General features: G+C 46.2%; 1 protein-coding gene across 2 annotated transcripts in view; it reads right to left on the reverse strand.

Annotated features, from left to right (window-relative positions):
* Positions 1 to 12,562: 12,562 nt before the first annotated feature.
* LOC144717619 (transcription factor CP2-like) overlaps positions 12,563 to 25,504 on the reverse strand; it is a 28,778-nt gene continuing 15,836 nt past the window's right edge. For both annotated transcript variants that reach the window (XM_078593131.1, XM_078593140.1), the window contains 12 exons: positions 25,126 to 25,231; positions 23,621 to 23,727; positions 22,605 to 22,757; positions 20,712 to 20,822; positions 20,214 to 20,311; positions 18,976 to 19,039; positions 17,740 to 17,833; positions 17,104 to 17,194; positions 16,939 to 16,988; positions 16,634 to 16,776; positions 15,446 to 15,497; positions 12,563 to 14,855 (listed from right to left, as the gene is read on the reverse strand). In XM_078593131.1, the coding sequence (XP_078449257.1) occupies positions 14,818 to 14,855; positions 15,446 to 15,497; positions 16,634 to 16,776; positions 16,939 to 16,988; positions 17,104 to 17,194; positions 17,740 to 17,833; positions 18,976 to 19,039; positions 20,214 to 20,311; positions 20,712 to 20,822; positions 22,605 to 22,757; positions 23,621 to 23,727; positions 25,126 to 25,231 (1,107 nt within the window). In that variant the 3' untranslated portion in view covers positions 12,563 to 14,817. The remainder of the gene's footprint in view (positions 14,856 to 15,445; positions 15,498 to 16,633; positions 16,777 to 16,938; positions 16,989 to 17,103; positions 17,195 to 17,739; positions 17,834 to 18,975; positions 19,040 to 20,213; positions 20,312 to 20,711; positions 20,823 to 22,604; positions 22,758 to 23,620; positions 23,728 to 25,125; positions 25,232 to 25,504) is intronic.

Consider the following 25,504-nt stretch of genomic DNA (forward strand, 5'->3'; position numbering starts at 1 on the left):
AACCAGTCGGCAGCAGCCATCACGGAGGCCTTTGTCCAGGGCTATGTCCTCGACAAGGGTGCTCCGGAACGGCTGCTGACTGACCAGGGTAAGAAATTTTCGGGGAAACTCCTCCGCGAGGTGTGCGACCTCTTGGGTACGGAGAAAATTCGGACCTCCCCATATCACCCACAAACTGACGGGATGGTGGAACGGCTGCATCGGACTATCACGTCCATGCTGTCCCAGCAGGTATCGGAATCCCAGAGAGATTGGGACCTTCGCATTGCCGGTGTGTTACAAGCCTACAGGATGGCTCCCCACGCGGCCAACGGATTTTCAACTTTCTTCTTAATGTATGGCCGCGAGGCTAACCCGCCTGTGACGACTCAGCTGAAGCTTTTGGCGCCTCAGGCGAAGTCTAAATTGTCCGAACACGTTAAATTTAACATCGGGAAATTAACTGAGGCGCGGGAAGCGGCCGTGCAAAATTCTGAACTCCGCCAGAAGGCGAACGAGAGGCTTAGGCTGGGGCGGGCACATGTGTTCAAATGGAAACCGGGGGACAGGGCATGGTTGCACTGTCCCCAGGTGCCACTGGCGACCTCGTCAAAGCTGGTGCAGCCGTGGCGGGGGCCTGTGGAGGTCGTACAGGTCTTGCGGCCGCAATGTGTACGCGTCAAGTGGGGGAGGCGTCGGTGGTACGTGCACCCCTCCAGGTTGAAACTGTTCATTGCGCCGCCCCGTGGTTCGCACACACACACGCATGGCCAAACGTGTGAGGGGTCCGCCGACTCCCCGGCTTCGCTGCTTTCGCCTAACCTGACATCGACTGTTCCATCTCCAGGTGCACCAGGAGTGACGGGTCCACGACTGCCAACCCCTCCCGGGGGGGTCGGGGGTCACTCAGCAGCGAAGCCAGACACTCTCGCACCCGGACTGTCGACAACCGCCACTAGGCGTGCCGGGACGGGCCCTTGGGACGGGCCCGCCGCGAGAACGCGCGCCAAAACGCGCAGACTTTTGTGAGGTCGGCCGTTGGGGGGCCCTTGCGGAAGGTGGGGGAAGGCGTCCGGGGTGCGTGTATATATGTTGGTTTTGCGGAATGGGATATTTATTCAGGGGGGGTGCGTCGGGTTATTTTTTTTCCTGTTTCCTGTTGTTATTGTTGTTCTTGTTAAAATTACGCGAGGCACACACGGTTTTGGGGGGTGATGCACCTTTATTGTGATTTTGTTGCAGCCGGGGACGGCTGCGGGCTGTACAGGGGGGGGTGATGTAGAGGTGTAATTGTGTAGATGTATGGGCACGGATGGGTAACAAACACAAGGGGCGTGGTTAGGGCCGTACACGGAGGAGGTGCTCGCACCGACGTCCGCACCTACATCCCCCACGGGCCCCTCCCGGGGGCCGAGTGCTATAAAAGGTGGTGAGCCGGAGGGCTCGAGGTCGAGTGTTAGCTTTAACCAGCGAAGAGTGAAGACCAGCTAGAATAGGCCCCGGAGCTCCCCTGGCTCGCTGTCCTTGTCAGGGCCGACCAGGGCAAGCCGGTGGCGTGGCCCCGAGAGCCCAGACTGACGTTCTTATAAGAGCCGGTCTGGAGACTCAGGGTGCCGGGATCCCAGCTTGACCAGGGCTGGGATAGGTAGCCTCCCCTAGCTCCGTATTGGAGGACTCGGGCGTAGGTTAGCGGGGTTAGACGTGGGGTCTCCCTGTTAGAAGAGTGAAGGGGATGATACCCCTTCAAGTGCTCTGTATTCCCGTTACTGTACACAAGTTGGTATTAATAAATAAGTGTGCCTCCGACTCCGTCGTCCAATCCTCCTGCAACTTACTACACATAGAATAAAACAAGAAATGCTAAAAAAGTAAAAACAGAGCAATGTATTAGACATTTTTGTAAATAATAAAAAAAAAGTCCATCCCATGTGTTAGTGAATTTTTTTTTATATTTTAGGCAGCAAATTAGTTTCCAAATTTAGATATTTTTCTGGGTTGGGACCTCCAGACACCCTGGACGATTTGGTCCCCCCCAATGTTGACTCCATGGCTACGGCCTTGCTTTGAACTAGGGCTGAACAATTTGGGGAAAATATCTAATTGCGATTTTTCTGACATTGCGATTAAATTTGTTTAAGTCAAGCTTCAATTCAATAATCACTGTGTAATAGATTCAAAACACGTGATGGAGTATTACCACATGATACCATAAAAATATGAACTGCTCTATATATTCTAATCAAGGATGAGAACTTAAAATAAATTAATTGCTTCCAACATGTAAGTGTTTTAATTCAAATAGAACAATCAAACATAGAATAATTGTTAAGTTAAATAAATAAAGTTATAATCGCATTGTTTTAAATTGCGATTTCGATTTGAAATCGATTAATTGTTCAGCCCTACTTTGAACCTTAATTAATTCGTTCCCACATTTATCAATTCATTGTCTCATTCATTGATTCATTCATTCATTCGTGTCCCCCACCAGCGACGACGCTGACGGGCGTGGTGCATGTGTAGTGACATAGAATGGTCACTACTGTGTCGGCCTGTACGAGGGCTGGGGGCCCCAAGGGGGTGCCTGGGGGGTCACGTGCTGGAGGGATCCGGACCTTCCCAGAGGTGGGGGAAGTGAGACGTGTCCTGGGAAGGGAGGCGTGGCCTGAAGAGAGCCAGCCACGCCGGGGTGGAGCCAGCCACGCCAAACCAGATATAAGCGTGGTGTGAACGCAGAGCGAGGCTGTTGTACTGTACTCCAAAGTGAAGACATCATCGGTCGTCAAGTCCCGAGTCGTCGTCCTGGGCCAGGCAGGCCGTTGCCTGCCTGGTCCAGTCTGTGTCGTGTTCCAGAGTGTTAGTGAGTTGAGGAAGGTGGTCACCACCTTATGTACAGTGTTATATTACTTACCGTTTAATAAATAGTGTTGCCTCCAAGCTGCGTGTGTGTGCACCTAATTCGAACCTACTACATTTGGTGTCAGAAGTTGTGGAAATATAAATATTGCTAGGTGTTATCCTAGGGAAGTAAAATGGGCACACGAAAAACAAAGACAAAACTCATCTGGACGCCTTCGTACGACGGGGATGGTGTGACGACCATCCTTCGGACAGCCCCGGGGATGGCAGCCCCGGTGACAGAGAGAGAGAGATGGCGCTGCACGCGGAGCGGCGGGACTGGCATCGCACCGCTGCTTCGCCGCCATCGGGAACGGAGCGATGGAGCCGCGGGGAGAGGACACCGTCGTCTCTGCGGGGGCTGGCGGGGGGAGGCCCAGGCATGCGGGCCACGCGGTGGGGCCGCCAACTCGGCGGCTGATCGTGGCGCGGTTCCCGCCAAAACGCTGCTCCCGCCAACTCGAGGGCTGGTCAGGGCGCGGTTCCCGCCAACTCGAGGGCTGGTCGGGGCACGGTTCCCGCCAAAACGGCGCTCCCGCCAACTCGAGGGCTGGTCGGGGCGCGGTTCCCGCCAACTCGAGGACTGGTTGGGGCGCGGTTCCCGCCAAAGCGCCGCTCCCGCCATTTCGGCGGCGGGTCGGGGCGCTGTTCCCGCCAAAGCGCCGCTCCCGCCATTTCGGCGGCGGGTCGGGGCGCTGTTCCCGCCAAAGCGCCGCTCCCGCCGACATCAACGCCTGCGGAGGGGGAGTTCCACACGTGCAGGTGGCGCCCCCGTCTTGTGGATGGGGGTTCGCAAGAGCAGGCCGTGTTCACCATGCAAGATTCTTCGGGCCGTCCCAGTGCTCCACCTTGCCGCCCTTCGATATTCACAGTTTGCCAGGCGAGTCGTGACATGACACGAGAAAAATAATAATAACTTCACCGATCTTGCGTGTGCCGGGTTGCGATCGCGGGTTTTTTTTTTACTCGCTGGTTTGCGGAGCTCTCTCGAGAAACGGTGCCTTAACGCGGCGAGAGAGTTTGTGTACGTCTGAGAAGCTGATCGCTATACTGTCGAGAGCCTAGTGCTCTCAGAAGGGTCACCCAAGGCGGGAAGACTTCAGTGGAGACGTCAGACAAAACCCGTTTCGAAAGGTCCCCACATGACCTTTTCAAATAAATGGTGATCCAAGAAAGCAACGGGAAACTACTTGGATTATTGCTCCCTTGAAAACTTCAATGATGACAAGCAAAATCAACAAAGGCCCTGAGTATCGGCGTCCTTTAAATAGGACAGGGGTGCTAAGAATCTCCGAGCTTGTGTCAAAGAACCCTTTCAAAGTAGCAACTTGGAACGTTAGAAGTTTACTTCAAGCAGGAAAACTAGCCAATGTCATACAAGAAATGGATCGACTTAAAATCAACATAATCGGTCTAAGCGAAACTAAATGGCCTGGAACAAAAAAGTTTATATCGAGCGAACACCACATCTTCTGCTCCGGAGGAGAAGAAAACACCAAACAAACATACGGTGTCGCCTTTATAGTACACAAAAAATTAGCGAATAAAGTCAACAACTTTACCCCAGTATCAGAACGAATAGCACTACTACAATTAGCAGGCAACAAAGTCAACGTGAACATTCTACAGGTTTATGCTCCAACAGCAGATAAACAAGATCATGAAATCGAATCGTTCTATGAGCAACTAACCAACACGCTGAAGCCGCTGAAGAAGCAAGACATCACTATAATCCTCGGCGATTTCAATGCCAAGGTTGGCCACGGTCGAATGCAGAACATTGTCGGAGAACACGGACTAGGAACAAGGAATGAACGAGGCGACAGACTGGTTCAATTCTGCCAAGAAGAACGTTTCAGAATTGCTAACACGTGGTTCCAATTACCACCTCGACGACTGTACACGTGGACCTCGCCGCAAGACTCCGACAACAACATCGTCAGGAACCAAATCGATTATATCCTAATTAACATCAGGTTTAAGTCCAGTGTGATTACAGCAAAAACCTACCCTGGAGCCGATATCTCGTCAGATCATAACCCAGTAACAGCTACAATAAGACTCAAATTGCGATCAATACAATGTACAAAGACGAGACGAGCAGACCTGGAGAAACTGAAGAACAGCGCCGATAAAAGACAAGTACAGCAACATCTCAACGATAGCATCCGCTCAATAACAACAGAAACAGCAGATGTTCAGGAGTACTGGCGCTCGTTCAAACAATGCATCACAGAAACAACAGAAGTCATGCTGGGACATCAGCCACCGAAAAAGAAACAACGATGGATGACACATTGTATTCTCGATCTAATGAGCCAACGAAGAATGTACAAAAACAACAACTTGGAGAAGTACAAACAAATGCAACAGAAGTTAAGAGAAGCAATCCGACAGGCAAAAGAAAAGTGGATGGAAGAACAATGCGCCGAGATTGAAGAACTAATTAAAAAACATGACAATTTTACTCTGCACAAGAAGCTCAAAGAAGCTGGTAACATCTACAGACCAGCCCCAACAGCTACCTTGTATGCGGACAACAACCAACCAATCCTAAATAAACAAGAAAAAATGGACACCTGGACAAACTATATACACAAGCTCTATGGCGCCATGAGAACACCTGCAGAAAAAGACCAACAGATGTCGAAAGACGCTCTACACATTTTAACATCAGAAGTAGAACATGCAATCAAAACAGCTAAGTCAGGCAAAGCGTGCGGGCCCGACACAATCCATGTAGAATTGCTCAAACTATTAGACAGTAACAACGTACGACAACTGACTAATTGGTACAATCAAATATACAATGGCAATAAAATTCCATCCGACTGGCTACAATCCATCTTTGTGGCCATACCAAAGAAAGCAACAAGCCGGAAATGCGAGGACTACAGACTGATAAGCTTGATGAGCCACGTGCTGAAAGTCTTCCTGAAGGTGATCCAACAGCGCATACGCTCCACATGCGAAAATGCATTGAAGAACACACAGTTTGGCTTCTGCAAAGGACTAGGCACAAGAGAAGCAATCTTCTGTCTACAGATACTACTACAGCGATGCTACGAACATCAGAAAGAAGTGTACATCTGCTTCATAGATTACAAGAAAGCCTTTGACTCAGTCGACCACGACCGACTAGCAGCTCTATTAAAACAACTGGGACTAGATAAAAACGACATCAACTTCATCATTGCTCTTTATTGGAAGCAAACAGCCCAACTCCGATATGACAACGAATTGACAGACCCAACACCAATACAAAAAGGTGTACGACAAGGCTGCCCACTTTCACCCAGTCTTTTCAACATCTACTCGGAGCAGATTTTTGATCGAACACTAGCAGATAAAAACATTGGTATTAAAGTCAATGGACAATACATCAACAACATCAGGTATGCCGACGACACTGCACTGCTGGCCGATTCGGAACAAGACCTACAACAAATCTTGGACGAGGTTGCCACAGAGAGTCAAATATGGGGCTTACGAATTAATAAAAAGAAAACAAAGGTTATGAAGGTCAGCCGAACTACAAGCGAAATAACAATCAAGCTTGGTAGCGAAAAATTGGAACAAGTACACCGATTTAAATACCTTGGTGTAATCATTGACGATCAGTTGAACCATGAAGTCGAAATCAAGAGCAGAATTGAACAAGCAAGGCAAGCATTTATTAAATGGAAAACACTCCTTGCAGACCGCAACTTGAGTACATCACTGAAACTGTGCACACTGAAATGCTACATCTGGTCAATTTTGCTGTACGGAGTTGAGACGTGGACACTGACAATAACAGCAACAAAAAGGCTCGAAGCTTTCGAGATGTGGCTGTATCGAAGAATGCTGAAAATCCCATGGACAGCCAAAACCACCAATACACAAGTTCTGCAAGATATGGGCACTGACAGGCAACTGCTGAAGACCATCATTAGCAGGAAGTGTTACTACCTAGGCCACATTGCCCGAAACGACCACAAATACCAGCTATTAAAGCTAATCCTGGAAGGAAAATCGAAGGGAAAAAACGACCAGGACGGCCAAAAACGACATGGCTAAGTAACATCAAAACATGGCTACAATTAACAACAGCACAAACTCTACACGCCGTGCTAGACCGGGACCAATATCATCGTGAAGTCGCACACGCCGTTAGGCAGCACTAAAGAAGAAGAAGGTTTGCGGAGCGTGTTCATCCGGTTGTGTGCGTGATAAAATGACGCGGCGACCATGCGGGTTTCTGCTTGTCACAGTGTTGTTGTTAATTACGGCGTCGAGATCGGTATCTTCTGGGTGTAGTTAATGATTAATTCGTTGTTGGTGTCCCGAGTTCCGTTGATATCCTGTATGTTGCCGTGTTAATGACTCGTGTTGTTACATCGTTGTGTTGCGAAATCGCCATTGTTATTGTATATACTGTATGGAGTTTCGCTCGTGATTGTCACTTGTAACTGTCAGAAACTTTGATCGTCATTGTTGCCAATGTACAGACCGTATGGCGCTTTGCTTGAAATTGTTAACAGTGTAGGGACTGTTGGGTACTTGCTTGTGATTATTTACTATGTATGGATTGTCTGGAGTATTGGTTGTGTGTTTTGCCATGTGGGGACTGGATGGAGCATTGCGCCAAATGATTGACTGTACGAATTTCATATACTGCATATACTGTATTAATCAATTCGGCGATTCTTGGGGTTTGTGTATAGTTTTTTTGCTCTCAAAATTCGAATGCCCTAAGTCCCATGGTTAATGTTGAAGGGGTTTTTGAAATGACAGGTTCGGTGTGTTTCAACCTCACTGGTTGGCCCCTGTCCGTTGTTGCACAGATGATGTCTTTTGTGCGGGAATGCCCCTTGTGTTCTACATCGATCAGGGGTGCGTTTCCGTTAATTGCTGTCAAATTGCGTTGCTCTCTCCACTCGGTTGGTACAGCTGCATGCTGCAATGCGAGTCTCGGAGATGATGTGTACGGATACGGGATGTGAGGTGTATTGTTATGACCATTGAATATTCGGGATCGTCATAAATTGTGCGTACCTGTTCGGCATTGGATCAGTTTTGTGGGGGATCATAATTCAAATTGTATGTGTTGTGATGGTGTTAAATTGCGATGGTGACGTGCTGCCAGGGATTTGGAATTGTGCTGCTGGCTGTCACCTATCTTGGGGCGCAGGTCCTGACCAGGATGGCCCAGTGAGAGTTGCGTGTCTAACATGAACGTTGTGGTCCCGTCATGCTATGGCTGACGGCTTGACCTGACAGCCCGGAGATTGAAACACTCCGTGGCATGTCTAGCCTAGTGGGCTGTGCGCTCACATGGCTCGGAGAGTGTGGTCCCGTCATGCAATGGCTGACGGCTTGACCTGACAGCCCGGAGATCGAGACACTCCGTGGCTTGTCTAGCCTAGTGGGCTGTGCGCTCACATGGCTCGGGGAGTGTGGTCCCGTCATGCTATGGCTGACAGCTTGACCTGACGGCTCAGAGGTTGAGACCCTCCGAGGCGCGTTGAAACAGTGGGCTGGAGATTCGTAAGGTTCAGGTGGAGTTGTCCTGTTACATTGAGACTGTATCCCTCAGTTGTTAGGGTGCATGTTGTGCAGTGAGTGAACGATGGGTCGTCTCAGCTTGGTCGGTACAGCTATATGCTGCGATGCGAGTCTTGGAGAGAGACTGGGTCGTCTCAGCTCGGTCGGTACAGCTATATGCTGCGATGCGAGTCTTGGAGAGAGACTGGGTCGTCTCAGCTCGGTCGGTACAGCTATATGCTGCGATGCGACTCTTGAAGAGAGACTGGGTTAAAATCCCACCGATATGGCCGACGCATGCTGCTGGTTGTGACGCCGCGTCGGAAAGGCGGTGGGGTGGTAACATGGAAATTCCCCCCCCGATATGGCCGACGTGTGCTACTGGTTGTGACGCCACATCGGAAAGGCGGTGGGGTGGTAACATGGAAATTCCCCCCCCGATATGGCCGACGCGTGCTACTGGTTGTGACGCCACGTCGGAAAGGCAGGGGGGTGCTAACGGGTGACTGTCATTGCATGCGCGATTCTAACGGGGGGGGGGGGGGCTGTGCTGGAGCGTAAGTGGGTTAGCCAGTTTTCACGTATATTTGTTGTTAATTCCCCGTTTTCTGTGCGGTTCCCTTTTACCCTCGTCGATTCTGTATATATTACGTGATTGTATTTCTTATCGGTCGCCGGTCATTTATTGATGTTGCTGGTTCGGAGGCACACCTTTTCGATTTTTCACAGTTGTGTTACAGCCGGGGACGGCTGTGTGTTTATACAGGGGGGGGTGATGTAGTGACATAGAATGGTCACTACTGTGTCGGCCTGTACGAGGGCTGGGGGCCCCAAGGGGGTGCCTGGGGGGTCACGTGCTGGAGGGATCCGGACCTTCCCAGAGGTGGGGGAAGTGAGGCCTGTCCTGGGAAGGGAGGCGTGGCCTGAAGAGAGCCAGCCACGCCGGGGCGGAGCCAGCCACGCCAAACCAGATATAATCGTGGTGTGAACGCAGAGCGAGGCTGTTGTACTGTACTCCAAAGTGAAGACATCATCGGTCGTCAAGTCCCGAGTCGTCGTCCTGGGCCAGGCAGGCCGTTGCCTGCCTGGTCCAGTCTGTGTCGTGTTCCAGAGTGTTAGTGAGTTGAGGAAGGTGGTCACCACCTTATGTACAGTGTTATATTACTTACCGTTTAATAAATAGTGTTGCCTCCAAGCTGCGTGTGTGTGCACCTAATTCGAACCTACTACACATGAGACAGCGCATGGCGATGTTTTAATTTCTCGTACGTCCGTGTGTGTGAGTGTTGCATCTGTGGTGCAATAGACACGCGGCTTGTCTGGAAATGAGTCTTAATACACGAGCAATGGGGTTACACATATATGGACGTCTAGTTTCAACAACACACAGACACCATGCACTGTTTTTTCCCTGAAAAACTGGACCACAATACAAAGATATCCCGTGTAGCCTTAACAGACTGTTGGGGCAAGTGCTGTGAGCAAGTAGCACCACCAATGAAGGCCGGCACAGCACATGAGGCCAGCACCACGCCCGGCCGCCTTTGTCTCCCCAGTGGTGATGTTTACATATCGCATCGGGTACTCATTTTAGGCTGCATCGACCTCGGGGATACCCATGGCCGTGAGCGGGAATTGAACTCGGGTCGCGGGGTTCGTAGCGCAGTGCGCTACCCGCTACACTACAAAGGAGGGATACAGGCACAACATTAGAATAGCAGTAGCAGCAACAGGAGCCCCAAGAATAAACCCTAAGAATGTTTGCACTTACCAGGCAGTCAACACGTTATTCAAAATCCTTATGACGTGAAAAAAAGGTACGATTGGATAGGGAAGGAACGGTGACGCAGTGGCTAGCACGCTGCACCATAAAACCCCATGACCTTTGTTTGAATCCTGGTCGCGGTCAACATCCCTTGCGAGTGACATCTGAACAGGTCCTGCCCTGCCCCCCTCCACTACCAACTCGCACTGACCAGCATGGTGGAGTATGCTCAAATGACCCTGTATTCACGGCATGTGCAAGCCGTCATCAAGCAGTAGATTTACAAACGGGCGATAAATGCAACATTGGATGGGTTACTGGACCCTATACTGTATGCAACAGATAAAGGATGTCGCCAAATTGAATGTCAAAAAACGAAATGTTCATTTTCGTTCATAAAAAAAAACGGAATTCCCTACCACATTAGTTCTAATCTGACAATGTAGGTTGGACGAATGTCCGTGTTCTGCCCCATGGCAGGTATGGGAGTGTTGATTCCACAGGAATTTCCTGATATGGTGTTGAGTTGGTCACGTGACCAGGAAGTGACGATTTAACATTCTCTAAGCCATGAGGCAGGGTGTCAGCCATTACACAGAGTACAAAATGGAGGCACAAATAGCGTCTCAGTGAAGACTGGTGCATCTGTTCATTGTGGGACTTTAAGAAGCATTGTCTGTGAATTCGTTTATGTTCTTATAATACTGGGAATGCTGTTATAATGTTAGGATTGCCATTATAATGCTGTAAATTCATTTATAATGCTGTTAAATTGTTATGATAAATATGAGGCCCAGCTAACAACGAAGCCTGCCACTTGCATTATTGTTAATGTTACTTGTAATTTAATAAGTCGAGTGAGACTTGTACCCATGTAACTTTAAATAATCTGATCTTGAGAGCAAGGATGAAGAAGTATCTCATCCACAGTTCAGTGTTATGTGCAGCGCCGTACATTTATGCTGCAGTATGGTGATTACACGAAGTGACCTTATTCAACAAAGTAGCTTATTCTCTTGTATAGCTATTCAGTGCTAATGTAGGTGCCTGGTCCATCCAGGACCTATTGTGGAGTTTCATGTTATCTAAGACAATGTGATGATACTCCTTGTGTTAATCCATTGTATCGATATTGCAAGTATTAATAGATGCTGTATTTTGCACTGTTTTTCCGTCAGTTTTACCTCGATCTATTCATTAAATACGTTTGGAGTTGGATGTTCACCCCAGCTCTGAAGGTTTATTGATTGCGAGGTTAACTACTCGGATCGTGGTGCAACGCAGCGCACAGCGAGGCCGAGACAGTACGCCTCAGATGTCCTATTCATTCAAATAGTTGATACATCTTGTAGTGTAGCAGCGCTGACTGGCGACCAGGAGTAGCAATTATGGGTGTGCCCACCCATGCGGAAGATCTGGGGCAAGGGTCATGCAAGGGATCCATCTTTAAGCTCCCAGGAACCAGCCGAGATGATTCCAGAAGGGGGGCGTGGCCAGTCCCCACTGGAAGGATAAAAGGGGGCGCGAGAGAAGGAGCTCGGGACTGTCATGGGAGTCAGGGTCGTCGTCGCCACTGCTAGATGGTTAGCCAGCTATCTGGTCAGTTAGCGCCGTCGTTGCTAGGCGGTAAGTGTTGTGTTACATGCTAGCGAATGTAAGTGCGAGTTACGAGTAATAAATAAGGTGCCTCTACAGTTTGTCTCCGGAGTCGTACATTACACATACAATGGTGCATCAATTTATTGACAAGTCGATATTTCAGCTCACAATACATGTCGAATCGTGCGAGGACGAATCGATTTTCGTAATGTAATGAATGTATTTAAAGTTATGTTGCGTCGAACTAGGAACCATATATTCAAGAGATCATTCCATTAACATCTGCAAGTTCACGAGCATTGATTTCAGCAATCTTGACCGGTAATGACTGTTGCCACCGGACCAGTTTGCTTCTACTGAATCAATGCTGCCGAAATATCTGTATTTGTTATGTGGAGACACGTCTGTGGAGAGACATTGTCTGCCCATCTATGTTGTTAACTTGTTATGTATATTCTCCACTACGATGGGGGTCGACACAACTACAACTCCGGAGCCGCATGCGGCTCTTTAAGAACTGCTTCGTGACATTATTCACATGCATTGCGGCGCTTAAAATATTTAGTTTTTTTGATCAAATTCCCCAAAAATGGCACTTCGTTATTTTGGTTGCCGACCGCTGAGTTAGGTCATGTGATTGTTTCAGTTGATTCGTACATTCACCAGAGTGGAAACACAAGGTCGAAAAACGCAGTCGGCAAGTCAAGCCGTTTCAGGCGCACAATTTACCATCCACACACGTTCCACTTCCCTACACCAGCCACTGACAGTAAAAAAAGCACTAATTATAAGATGCCATTTGGAGGGTGTGCGTTTTATTGCTGTGATCAGGAACGGGCGGTTTTATTCCTGAGCGCTCCCACCCACTACGCTTCTCGCGTTTCATCACAAACTCAACGGGACAAGGGGGTCGCGGCGTTCCCAGCAAGACGACTCCCTCGCGTGGGACCTATTGTCTTCACAAAGTAACGAGGCGGTGGGGTACCAGTCGGCCAGAAACATGAAACCCAAAGGCGCACACAAACACAAACGAACGTACGGGAAACAAGCGACCTACAAGAAGCATCGCGTGTTGTCGGATTTACTCTCTGCACACTACAGTGACACTGGAACACAGATCAAGGCACATACAGGCATTCACTTTGGTACATGGCTATAGTTATTTGAGATCGCAGTCAACACACAACCCCGCGTTGAATGTTTGAATGTTTGGTTACGTAACAACGCCAACGTGCGGTGTGTTTATGTAACGCAAAATAATAATTACAATGTAATTCGACAAAAGTTCATCTTTAGCCAAACGAGGAAAGATGCTCGGGCAGGATGAGGCGCCAATCTTCCAGGGCCGACGTCGTCATTCGTGAATCACTCTCACTGCGAAGCTCTGCTGCACTCCCGTGAACCCAGGTAAAATGCAACTGGAAAATCAAGAAATACAGGCGGCGACTCATCCCCCCCCCACCTCTGCTCACGCCAGAGTGAAACGCGACCACAAGCAGCACGCGTCAACAATGCCACCATCTGTATACAAAACAAACACACGAGTTGAAGTCGAGGCCAGACGGTATTAATCTTTGGTACACGTGCCCAACGCGGTTTGGTCTTGCAGCAGTTCTATTTACATCTCATTGCCAATAAAACAGTCCTCACAAAGCCAGTCGATGGCAGCACCGCTTAACCAACGCTGCTTCAGTGTTTACACAATAAAAAATCAGATGACAATATGTATTACGCGTCAATTAGACCAGTGTTAATTGCTCAACGATTTAGAATGTTTTAAACCAAGACGTTTTTTGTACATTTAAAAACAATGTTTTCACAAACGAGCCTGCAAGCTGCATTATCAAAAGGGCATCACGTGTGCAAGTAAAACTGAAGCCCAGGAAAAAAAAATTGTATTGGCTCGAAATACACCTGCAGACGTTCAAGCTAGAAAAGCAATGTTTCACTGGGTCACTGTCGATTGACCTCAATCTTATCCCACGACGCCACCGCTGACAGCAGGCATCCCCACAAGTCGCCTACCATCTTACCCCTTTAATTTTTTACAAAAGTACACAACTTTGGGAGGACATGCATCAATCTGTTCATCTGTACATCACCTGCACTGTGATGGGAGTATTTTCTATGCAAATAATGCAGATTTTCCGCTAAAAGTTCTGTGGCGCCTGTTGATAATTGCTCCTTATCGTTAAAACCTGAGTTAAAAGAGGGGGAATTACAACCGAAAGAGTTAACGCGAGTTGTGAAATTCTACGTTTGAACGTGAATTATGGCATTAGAGTCTGAATGAATGAAATGCACTCTGCTCCCAAGTTCACTTTAGGTCATGGCTGTCACTTAAGGAGAACTACTGTGCATTGTGGGAATATACTAATTCAGCTCATCCGAGTGTCGAGTACCAAACTAGGCCTATGCCACATCCCAATTTGTGTCAGTCCCCCCCCCTCCCCTATTAAACTATACACTTACAAATAACAGTGCAAATGTTTATCTTGTTCATAATATGTACTTTATATAAATGTTTACTTCATATTTAGTCAGTTGAAAGTTTGCCTCTTCAAAAATAAGCAAATTACACAAAAATGTACAGTTCAGAGAAATTTCTTTTTGGCAGTAAGACAGTCTATTTGTCACCATAGAAACTTCACTTCAGAGCGTATAAAACCTGAGACAGTGTTAGAGAAGCACTACATGGCAGTATGTACACCAAATACAGCAACAAGTACAATCTGAAGGATCTGCTGTAGTGGAAAAATCTCAAAACGCGTTCATACAATGCAGTGTCAGAACCCGTTGGAATGTAAGAGGCAGCCTCTGTTGCTACTTCCTTTTGCTTCCACGCCATAGTTGTGTCGTCAAGAGCACGGAGATAACAATGATGAATCCCTTCCCATCAGCTGCCTTTCATCAGCGCTCATTAAATATCTTTGTTTTCTTCCTTTTCGCCCACGAGGCATTCTTTCATTCTGTACAAGGAGGTTGTAGTCATCCCTGGTCAGGGTCCACAGAAGCATCGGCCGTGGTCACGACAAGCTTCTCAACACGATTCACTTGAGGATCACGTGATAGCAGTCACCACTTTCATCTGCAAAGGTAAACCACAACCAACTTTCAAGGTAAACATTTCTCAGCTCAAGCTGGCATTAAGTGGTGATCACATCCACAAGTGGCTCTGAGGCCGTGGTGGAAATTCAACTTTCAAGTCCATTGGAATATGGAGGAAAACTGGGGTGAGTCAATCCCCAACGAGGATTTGAACTTTGATCTTATGACCAAGTCAAGCGCTTTGCTAAAAATGTATATCACTGCTCCATGCGAGGGTATTTACAAGTATATTTTGCAATGTTATGCGCATCTGTCTAACCAGCAGCTCCCGTTTCCTCCTGAATGCTGTTTTTTTCATGGGTATTTCATCTCCTTTGAGACGCTACTGCTATCTTCTGTCAGAATACTGATATCCTACTCGTGAAAAGCCCTACACTGTGGCATCTCCTAGGTTTGCAAGTAAAACGTTTTAGAACATCCAGAATGTGACTCGCGTGGAATGTAAATCAAGTGCTATCAAAACAACGGTACCGAATCACAAAACGTAAAGACATCGCATAAACAATGTTCGAGTGTTTATAAAGAGGACTTGACCAGGCCACTGTCTTAGGAGGAAAACCAGTTAATTACCTTTTGCCATGTTGATGACAAAGCAGGCCTCATCTTGGAAGTTCTGGATCATCTAGTGTTGAAAAAGCAACGAGTTAAATAATGTATATCACCGAAAGGTTATTATTTACAACTGCACTGGGAGCTGGTGCCACGCTGTAGCACTCTAAGCCCTGTAAAAGGTAAAAAAAGAATGGAGCCTCGGAATCATTAACAACACCATTGCCTGGAGCGAGATTTAAAATTTAATTACAATGGGGTTCCTCGTGAACTTTTAATCCAGTGCACACGCCCATTACATGCTCCAGTGTGCACTGCACAGCTCTCCCAAAAGTGTTTTTTGTAACTAAGTAGCACTCTCAATTAAGCAACCTCCTAAAGGCACGTTTATTCGCTGAACTTTCCTCCTCTCCACGATCCATTATTCTGCTGGAAAAGCGTAATGCTCCCGAAACACCCTGCTGAGCACGTGTGGCAGGGCAGCCAGGATTCTGTGGTTGAACATTTTTTGGCCCAAAATGTCCAATTGCCGTGACCAAATCACCTGGAATGTACCCAATCGTGTCAGGTCTCTGAAGCCAAGTAGGTTTGAGTCTAGTTAGTGCTTGGATGAGGGGCAACCAGGCTTGTATCGGCTGCAGGGATACGTGGTGGGCAGTAGAAGGCAGTACTGCAAAAGCCATTGTTGTGCTGTACTTCTATGCTCCCATTTCTGCTTCCCAACTTCACCAACCCGTAATGACCACTGTGGTGAAGCATGGTCAAGATAACCCCCACATCCCACACGCAGCAGTGGATTGATGTGTACAAGTGTAGTGGATTGATGTGTACAGCACATTGGGACTCAATTGAACATATGCAAAGATGAATAACTCATTAAAATTAATTGAAATCGCATCTCTTGTCAAGATATTGCTCAAAGGGGTGGTACAATATACAAACACATGAGAGGTGCTATAATATACTCCTCCAGCCCCCTTACATCAATGGTTGTGAATCATGGTCGCGGCTTAACTCAAGAAAATGTTTAAGTTACATTACAGCGAATGCAAGTGGACTCAAGTGACCGTCGGGAAACTTGGTTTCTTAGACATGCAATTCGATGCACTTATTGCGATTTTAAGAATCAATATTTACATTGATGCATCACTTGTACACCACACACACACACACTTTACACCGTTGACACGGTGTTACTGCGGTCGGCACCTGGTCGCACAGCAGGACGTGGATCCCCGTGGGGCCCTGCCGGTACACACTGCTGATCTGTTGGGGCAGGATGCTGAACAGTGTGGCGATCTTTTCCGTCAGCTCCAGTGTGTTCATATCCTCCAGGTATATGGCATGGTACACTGCAACACGACACACAAACCAAGCCCCTTTAACAGCCTCATTCATCGAGCTCTTCACAACGGGACAGCCACTGATCGAATGCATCTCTCTCGCAGATAGAGTTAAGTTGTGTGCTCGCTTGACTTTTAAATTTAACAATCGTTGAAAAAATGTAACTCTACCTTGCTGCGGCTCTTGGCAGAGGTAGATGGTCAGCCGTGGCCTTACAGATCTGGGTGTGTGGGGAGAAAGGAAACACGAGTAATTTAGTCAAGTTATGCCTTCCGAGGCCCACACACCCAATAACTGCAATTAATACAAAACGGTGACACAGGTGTCACCCCTACTTGGCTTTGAGCGCGTTGTGCAGGCGAATGCCATCTGCTGGGCCGCAGATCTGGATGAGGTCGTCTCGTGACAGCTTCAGAAGGTCAGTGCCTGGGGAAATCCAAGCAGTAAATTCAATCCACTTGGTACGTAATGATTCCTCCGTGATTCGCAGAATCGTCAAGATTCAGGGTCAGTCTGAATTCAAGAATACATTTTTCTAGAAATATATCACTTGCAAATAATATGCCTATACTTTGCATATATCAAAATATTACTGATGCTAACAAGTAGGATTTGATGTAGGCATTGTGAGAGTAAGGAATATTGTTTATGAATCAAGGAAATGTGGCATGCATATTGAAGAAACAGCACAATACAATATAGACTTTTAAATTAGCGAAACACTATCAACAAACTCTGGTTCACCAAGTGCTTCCAATGAATACACAAAAAACGAACTTACAGGAGGATACATTTTTATTTTGTTTATCGTGATCAAGAAAGACAAACATTGCCAAAAGCTATACAATGTGTGAGCAGCTTTAAAGCCCGAGCGGTTTCTCTAGGGCCTTAAGACCTTTTTGCATATGCTATTGATTTGAATCTCCCCACTTGGGTTTGTATGTGGCTGTGAGAGTTCTCACGGGCGCTACCTGCAAAGTTGTTGAAGAGTCTTGAGAACTGAGAGAAGCGGTTCCTGTGCAGCCACTGCTGGGTCTCTTGGATGGAAGCCCCCGGGGGCAGCTGCTGTGAGCGTGATGCACGTGGACACAAGCAGAGATAGCGATGCACAGTGAGCTCCCAATATCTCGCCCCGGGCATATCGCCCAGTTGACAAACACAACACGCGTTACAATTAAGGACACAAAAATCACGTGCTTTTTAACACAGAGGTATTTATTTCATTTAACCAAGTAAGCACGAATTGAGAGATATCTGCGAGAACGAAAATAAATGAAGCACAATGCCAAAGTGGTCAAGTGAGAAATAAAAACAGAGAAAGATTATTTCTCTGCAGCTCTCCCGTGATATTTCTCACCTGATGACGATTGCTTGTGTTGCGATCGAAACATCGTGATATTGTTATTAGTTTAAATTATTTGATCTATCTACGTGGCTTTACCGAAAGACCCAAAGAATATAAAGATTATCCAGTGGCATTGGGGATGTAACGATTTATCAAATACAGAGAATCGATAAATCGCTCAGGAGGGTCATGATTTGATATATCAATCAACTATAATCTTGGTTCTTTCGGTAAAGTCACGTAGAAGGGAAATAATAAAATAAAATTCTCACGACGTTTTGGCCACAACACAAGCAGCCGTCCTCAGGTAAAGAACAGAGCTGTCGGAAAGACAGCGTCCCAAATGATGATGGGACGCTGTCTTTCCGACAGCTCTGTTTCTTCACCTGAGGACGGCCGCTTGTGTTGTGGCCGAAACGTCGTTAGAGTTTTTATTTTATGATTTATTTTTATTATTTTATTATTTCCCTTCTACGTTACTTTACTGAAAGAACCAATAATATGAATCCCTGCAGTCACGAAAGCTTTAAATCGAAATTCAATCAATTATATTTAACACTTTGGTGAATGCAGCAGCCTCTCACTGTTGCTTGGATTACAAACAACACACACTAAATGGAAAAAAAACATCCATTCTTACATATTCCATTCAATGCGTATACATCATGAACTAAATAATTAATATTCACCCCTTAATAGGAAACAGAACAAAGTTAATGAGGAAATATATGTTCCTCCACAATACAATTTTAAATTAGGTTCATAGGAAGGGTTTCGCAGTATCCGCGTGTCGATGGCAACAGCTGTGTATTAAGCTGTGTAGGATGATCATCCCGAAGAAATTAATGCGTAAGAGGGCTACCTCTCCAGTGGGGGCTGGAAGGTTTTCACTCGGATGTGTGGGTGATGAAGAACAATTTCCAGACCTAGAAAATAGACAGTGCAACTCTGTGAGCGACCATGGTAACACGCTATCAAAAAACACGCCCGGTAAATAATGTGGGCAAATGCGAGGTTCACTTATGCGTGATCCAACTGTGGAAAATTAGTGTTATCACGTGAATTTCATAGTTTAACCAAAAAATAGACATTTATGAAACAGCTTCAATTAGGAACAGCTGGTTAGGAAGGGGTTTGTAAGGCTGCTCCAATTTCAACAAATTTAAGAATGCCATTTCACGTCCTGAATATTTTGGAGAAAAAAAACTTTTTACTTTTACAGACTGTTGTGTATTACAAAGTAATACCAGACAGAATAAAAAAGATGCAAATGTACTCTATATAATTAAGAGTCTAAATACAACCACATTCTAAATAAATAAAACATTCAATCCCTTTAACCATTATATAAACATACCCTGGTGGGCTACAAATAAAAAATATTTCTAGACTACCTTACTCGCCTTAAGGATGTCACAAATGTAACAAAGTCATATTGCATGGCTATGATCATCACACAAAGGGATTCTGCAGTCAACCTCGTATATCATGTCATAATTTTAATCAATAAACAATGGCCTTTACATCCAATCAGTGCAATCTGTCAACCATTCCATTCGACCATACATAACAACAAGGTGGTGAAACACCTTTGGTTTATTAAAAATGTGGCCAATTGATAAGTTTGCCATGCATATTCAAACTGACTGTCTTGAGCTTGGCTGCGAGTAACATTCCCAGCGGAGAAGCACTCTGCAGGCAATACAAACGCAAAAACACATCGCACTTGTGTCGAGGTGGAATTGTCACCCAGCAATTAGCATGAATGACGCTATATAAAATACAATTAATTTTCATTATGAAGTTGAAAAGAGCTGCTCGCCATTGCGTTTTTCCCATCATGAACAGAGTCGTGCTAGATTACAGCACACTTATCTGGGTCCTCAGGGAAACAGGTTTACCAAGCAGAGTTGACAACTGATGTGGCCTGTTACAGCTCAAGGCAATATGATACACTTGCTACTGCTGTGCTGCCTGGTGTTGCCATTGGGGTGGCCGTGAGACAAATGATGCCGACTGACTGTCTGAGTGTCCGCGGATAATGTTTGTTTGCACTTCGTGCACTGCGCGAGTTGCATGCGTTGCACGAAAAGCACTCACGTCTCCGACACGGTGAAGTTAGGCTGGGTGGTGGACCCCAACCCTGGTGTGGGCGAGGGGCTCTTGCTCAAGTAAGAATTGTCAGGCCACGGAGAACACTGTCGAAGTAAAGAATGCAAATATATATCGATAAACAAAACTTATAAAATAACTTTAAAACAGAGATTGCAATAGAGTATAAAATGTACGTTGTAGTAGAGAACACCTGCAACTTAAAACCACCCATTCATTGAGCCTGTTTACAGACGGCCCAACTGTGCGGAACAACAACAATCCTGGTACCCCCATATTCCCAACCCTGCCAAAGTATTCAATCATCATTGATCAAGAATATTTGCCTAAACAGTGGTTTTAGAAAACAGAGAACAGAATGCTCTGCTGAAGTGTCCCCAGGTGATCGGTTTCCATACATTCTATCACGACGCTGTGCAGCACCCCATTCACTTCCTAGCGTCGGGGTGACTGCCACCCCCCCAGCAGTTACGGCACAGCAAGTACCTCGGTCAGGATGGTGGTCTCGTATGATGGTTGGTATTTCTCTTTTTCCAGCACCGTTCTCTTTTCCATCTTGTCGCGGTCCGTTTTCTGCTTGCGGTCAGCGCCCTTGGGCTAAGGTGGCAGCATGGGGGCATATATGTAGAATTTAACCCCATCGTGGTCACATTGCTTAAGGAAAACATCAAAGCCTCTCCCCTGCTTTATTCAGCAACTGACCCCTTTTATTGAAAATTCTCCTAACCAACCATTATTTAGTGGGAGATTGCTCTCTCTCTCCTACGCTCTTTTCCAAGAAATCCGTATTGTTCAATCTCGGCCCTAGTTTCAGCCCATGCTCAATATCGCCTGCATCTCATCTCACTGTAACTACCTCTTTATCTTGATTAAATAAATAATAAGCGTCATTTCACCCAGGATGTCCATGTCGCAATGTTTCATATAGCATCTTAAGATGGAGTTGTATTTCAATGGTATGTACATCCAAATTGTCTTGTGAAGAATGACCTTTCTCACATCATCCAAATGACATGGTCCCTATTTCATCACCACTCATTGCACACTACCGACACTTTAGTTGAAAATCTGTACTATTTAATCAAATAAATAGGCGGACAAATTGTGCCCGAAGAGCCGATGGCAGAGCACACACTTATCAGATTGTACTTGCACACGAGACTGAATCTGTCATGCTTGACATTTGTGCAAGCTTTCCACATTAGTGCGTGATGCAGACAGACTTCCCCTTTCTCCTCCCCACGTGTATGTGTTTGTTTGCCAGTAAAATGTAAACATTGACAAGCTCTTAGCCTGTGGGCAAGGCAAGCATGCTTTAGCTTCATGTGCATAGTTGTATTGGAAGTACTTCATTGCACAGGGTGGAGGAAACAAAAACCAAAAGGTTTTGACTTTTCTTAACAGATTATTAAATACCTTCCCTTGGGGGCTTGAATCCAAAACTTATTGAGTCGTTACAATGAAAGGCCATGCCATTTTCAAACAAGTGCAGAAAAGCTTACCGCTTTTCGTGCTGTAAAATGAATGAGGCAATTCATTAAATTTTAGTGCACTCGAAGGTGGTCCCGGCAGCATTTTTTGTTGCGCGTTTCCCATTTGGAAAGCAACACTGTAGAAAATGTGAAATGTGATTGGGATTGTATTGACATTAATTTCAACCGCATTATCCAAATCCAAAGCTGTGCCATTTATTCTCTTTATCAGTGCCAAGCAGAAATTATCAGTGGTAAAACATATGGTCTGTGCCAGGAAGTCACCCAAATATGGGAGTGGCAGGCAATGGGGCAGGAAGTCCCAAGGATGGAAAAGCATGAGGATTTGGCTTCTCGGGACAAACTAGCATTTCTCTGGACGTGGTTTGTGTGAGAGGTTGTGATCAATAATGTGGGCTTCGCTCCAGGCTGAACCACATTGCAAACCCGTGTGTTTGCACGCTGCCTCTCCGTACTTGATGGCTATATAAATAGCTTCAGGTCTGTATAGCTACTGCTCCAGTGACTTGGGAAGTTGGGTTGGATCACAGAGATCAAGCCATCATACGTATAAACCATCCCTCCCCTCTTGCATGTGACCATTTGGTGCAGAATTTGAGTGTTATCCCCTCTTTTGCCCAGGCTTTCTAGAAAACCTCCCGATTTCATCGCACGTATATTTAACAATAATATTCGCCCAACATTCCAAGAGAGGCTTCCTTAGTAGAGACTTGCAGACTCAGAGCAGTGCTTCAGCAGTCATATAAGTTTTTTTTCTTTCAGAATATCAATTGTTTTGTTGATCACATCGCTTGGCCTTTTCCCCCAACTTGCATTTCTAATTGCCATTCAAATGCGCCCATCTCGTTAGTGCAGGCAACGGGGAGAGTGCAGCTGTTAACCTTACCTTAAACACCTTGACCTGGCAGCTGGCCGAGTGTAGGTGCTCCGTGTATTCCCCGCCCTCGTTCTGCTTGAAGGTGTCGATCTGCACGCGGAACGGGACGCCCTTCTCTCCCCCATGCTTGCGAGGCGTGAACTCCGTGCTGATGCAGTGCACCTGAAGAGGGTGGCACAGCACAACAGGCAAGCATTACCCTTCGTCTCGCCAGATGGGGCGCAACCTGAAATAAAGTTTACGCTGCGAGCCTAAATAAGAACGGCTTCAAATCAACCCTTGCCAACTGCAACACAAAATATATACAAAGCCCGGCTCCGAACACCGACACATCATGTCAATTACAGTTCCTTTCTTAATCCACTGCTGGATGAAGGCCTCCCTACGCTGTGTGGATCGTGGGGATTGTTCGACCATACTTCACCACCTTGATCAGTGTGGGTTGGAGAAGGTGAGGAGTATAGACATTAGAACACTGAAGAACTAACGATTCTCCTGCACTGTCCTTTAATTATCCTGGAATTAATCAGTCTCAAGATTTTTATGGATGGTCTTGCATTAGGATGCTTGACCAATTCCATTCATGAGAGACCGTTTTCATTTTGGTTGTTCGATGAAAGTCTCAACTTATTTATGGGAGTTTTTTAAAGACCCGAACCCCCGCCAGTCAGGATATCTGGGCTTCTTAGGGAAACTGTAAAATTTTAGATCCGCGAGCCAACGCAAGCAGTTCAGGGCTGCCACAGGGGCCTGGTAGTCCAGTTTGGGGGGATGCTGTCAGCAGAGCGGTACTCATCGTTACTGTTGGAGATTAAAAAAAAATCCTCGGGAGGACTGCACTGTTAAAGTACTCCGTGGGACAGCAATTCAGGCAATTACAACCTAAACGAAACACGAACAAAAAAGCCTTTACCCCGACAAATATTGTCCCGATAGCAACAACAGGAAATCAGGAGGACACCGTCTCATTGCTGCAACTGGAAGTGCTAGCAACAACCAGCAGCAGCCTACGGTTGGTGCAGTACCTGGATGAAGACGGAGGAACGCTTGGTCGGGTCCCACAGGAACTCCACCGTGTTCAGGTGCGTGGGGTTCGCCCGGGGATCCACGATCCCCACCGACAGTGGAATGTCTGTAACGCACCGCAAGCAATCGACATCCCGCAAGCCTCGTTACATGCGGGGAAACACTGATGTGTTACCTCTATTGTAAACACACTGAATATCAAAACTCTTTTCAGAATGATTCTAATGCAGCTGCCTTGTCTCCATAGTATTTTATTATTGTATGCAATAACTACAATTATGTTTCTTTTCTGTTTACACGGATTGTTTTCAACAGCGCGTAAGCAGTAGCTTGCAAATTTTGTCTTTAAATTGATCTACAGCCTTCCTTGTAGGATACTTGATTTTGAAATGGGGTTTTCGGTGTTTTAAATTATGTATGATTAAAGTCAGGCATCTCTAAAAAAATGTGCTACAGAATTTAAAACAAAATTACATTCATATATATATAAATTCGAGCGGGTAAAATAATAACACCAGTCAACTTTAAATTTAATAGACCATTGTTAATTCACAAATTTTCTGTGTATTTGTTTGCTGTTCCGACGAGCTTTGCCCATTAACGTATGATGTGCGTCACACTAATGGATAACCAAAATGTCTCATTCAATGTTGTAGCCGTACCCTGCAAATATGGAAAATTATCATCTATTTATACTTCCACAATTTTAAACACTAATGTGGTGCTCATGCACTCTGAATAAAACAGGAAATTGCATCCTGCCAAACATCCATGGCAAATGACGTCAAGTCATTTTTCTTGCAGTACAATCTGCTCTCTGTCTTAAGCTCAAATTAAAAGTTCCAAAGCACAATCACAACAATAATATCGTCGCTTCGAAAAATCGCATGGCAAGATCTCTGCAACATAATTTCATGTTGCCCGGTATGAAAACACGCGCAAACAGACCCCTTCTTACGACGCACGTGCACTGCAGCTGACCTTTACAGCTGCTCAAGTTTTTTATTGAACCAATGCCAAATGCAGGCACATTGTGTACCCGTATGCGTGCGAGCGAGCATTCGGCAAAGAGTCAATGTGTTAATAAGAAGAAAATTGCCCCAGTCGACCGCGGTACACCCCAACACAAGGTAAGCACCAGTTTTAATGAGAAATTCTCTCAAGCCATCTCCCGGCAACTTACATATCTTGCCAAGACTTTTCAGTCAAGTTACAATATTTCAAGTAATAATTTTAATTAATGTTAGGCATAGCATTTTCCATATTAAAACACAAATTTTTGTTTCACAGAGCCAGTGTATCTTGCCTCTTTGAACCTCATTACGGATGTCTCCAGTATGTCCACTACACACGGATGACAAAAATGTAGAAAAGTCGTTGATGTTTTGACCGACAGGCCTCCTGGACGTTGTCCATCAAGTTGAGCACGCAGCATTTTGCACCACGTTACTCACAATTAAGTTGCTATTGTTCATTACGTGCGCACTACACACTGCACACACACCGATGTCAAGGATGCGGTCTCCCGGGCGGTTCCACCGCCATCCCTCCAGCTGTTGGTGCTCCGTGTACTGCAGCCGCCGGTCGTGGAACACAACGCGTACGATGCTCTGTCGGCACAAAGACGACACCACGTCTCAACGGCGAGAAAACGGCGTTCAGCTGGGACTGAGTGAAGTCCATTCAAAGCCGACAATTAAAATCGACCACATTTTTATGGTCGATTACACATGCCCCATTAAAAATGGCAGCAGTCCCAACAACCCACACCCAGCATGACGCGGCTGATACCGATGTAAAGCCCCCTCTGTTACCTCCTGCCCAGCGTCAGATGGAAAAAGAGAGGGGAGACCTTTTATTAGTCAAACTCTTTTCGTATTATA

This window comes from Lampetra planeri, chromosome 1 (genome assembly GCF_965212315.1).
Source record: "Lampetra planeri chromosome 1, kcLamPlan1.2.h2, whole genome shotgun sequence".
NCBI classification, from domain to species: domain Eukaryota; kingdom Metazoa; phylum Chordata; class Hyperoartia; order Petromyzontiformes; family Petromyzontidae; genus Lampetra; species Lampetra planeri.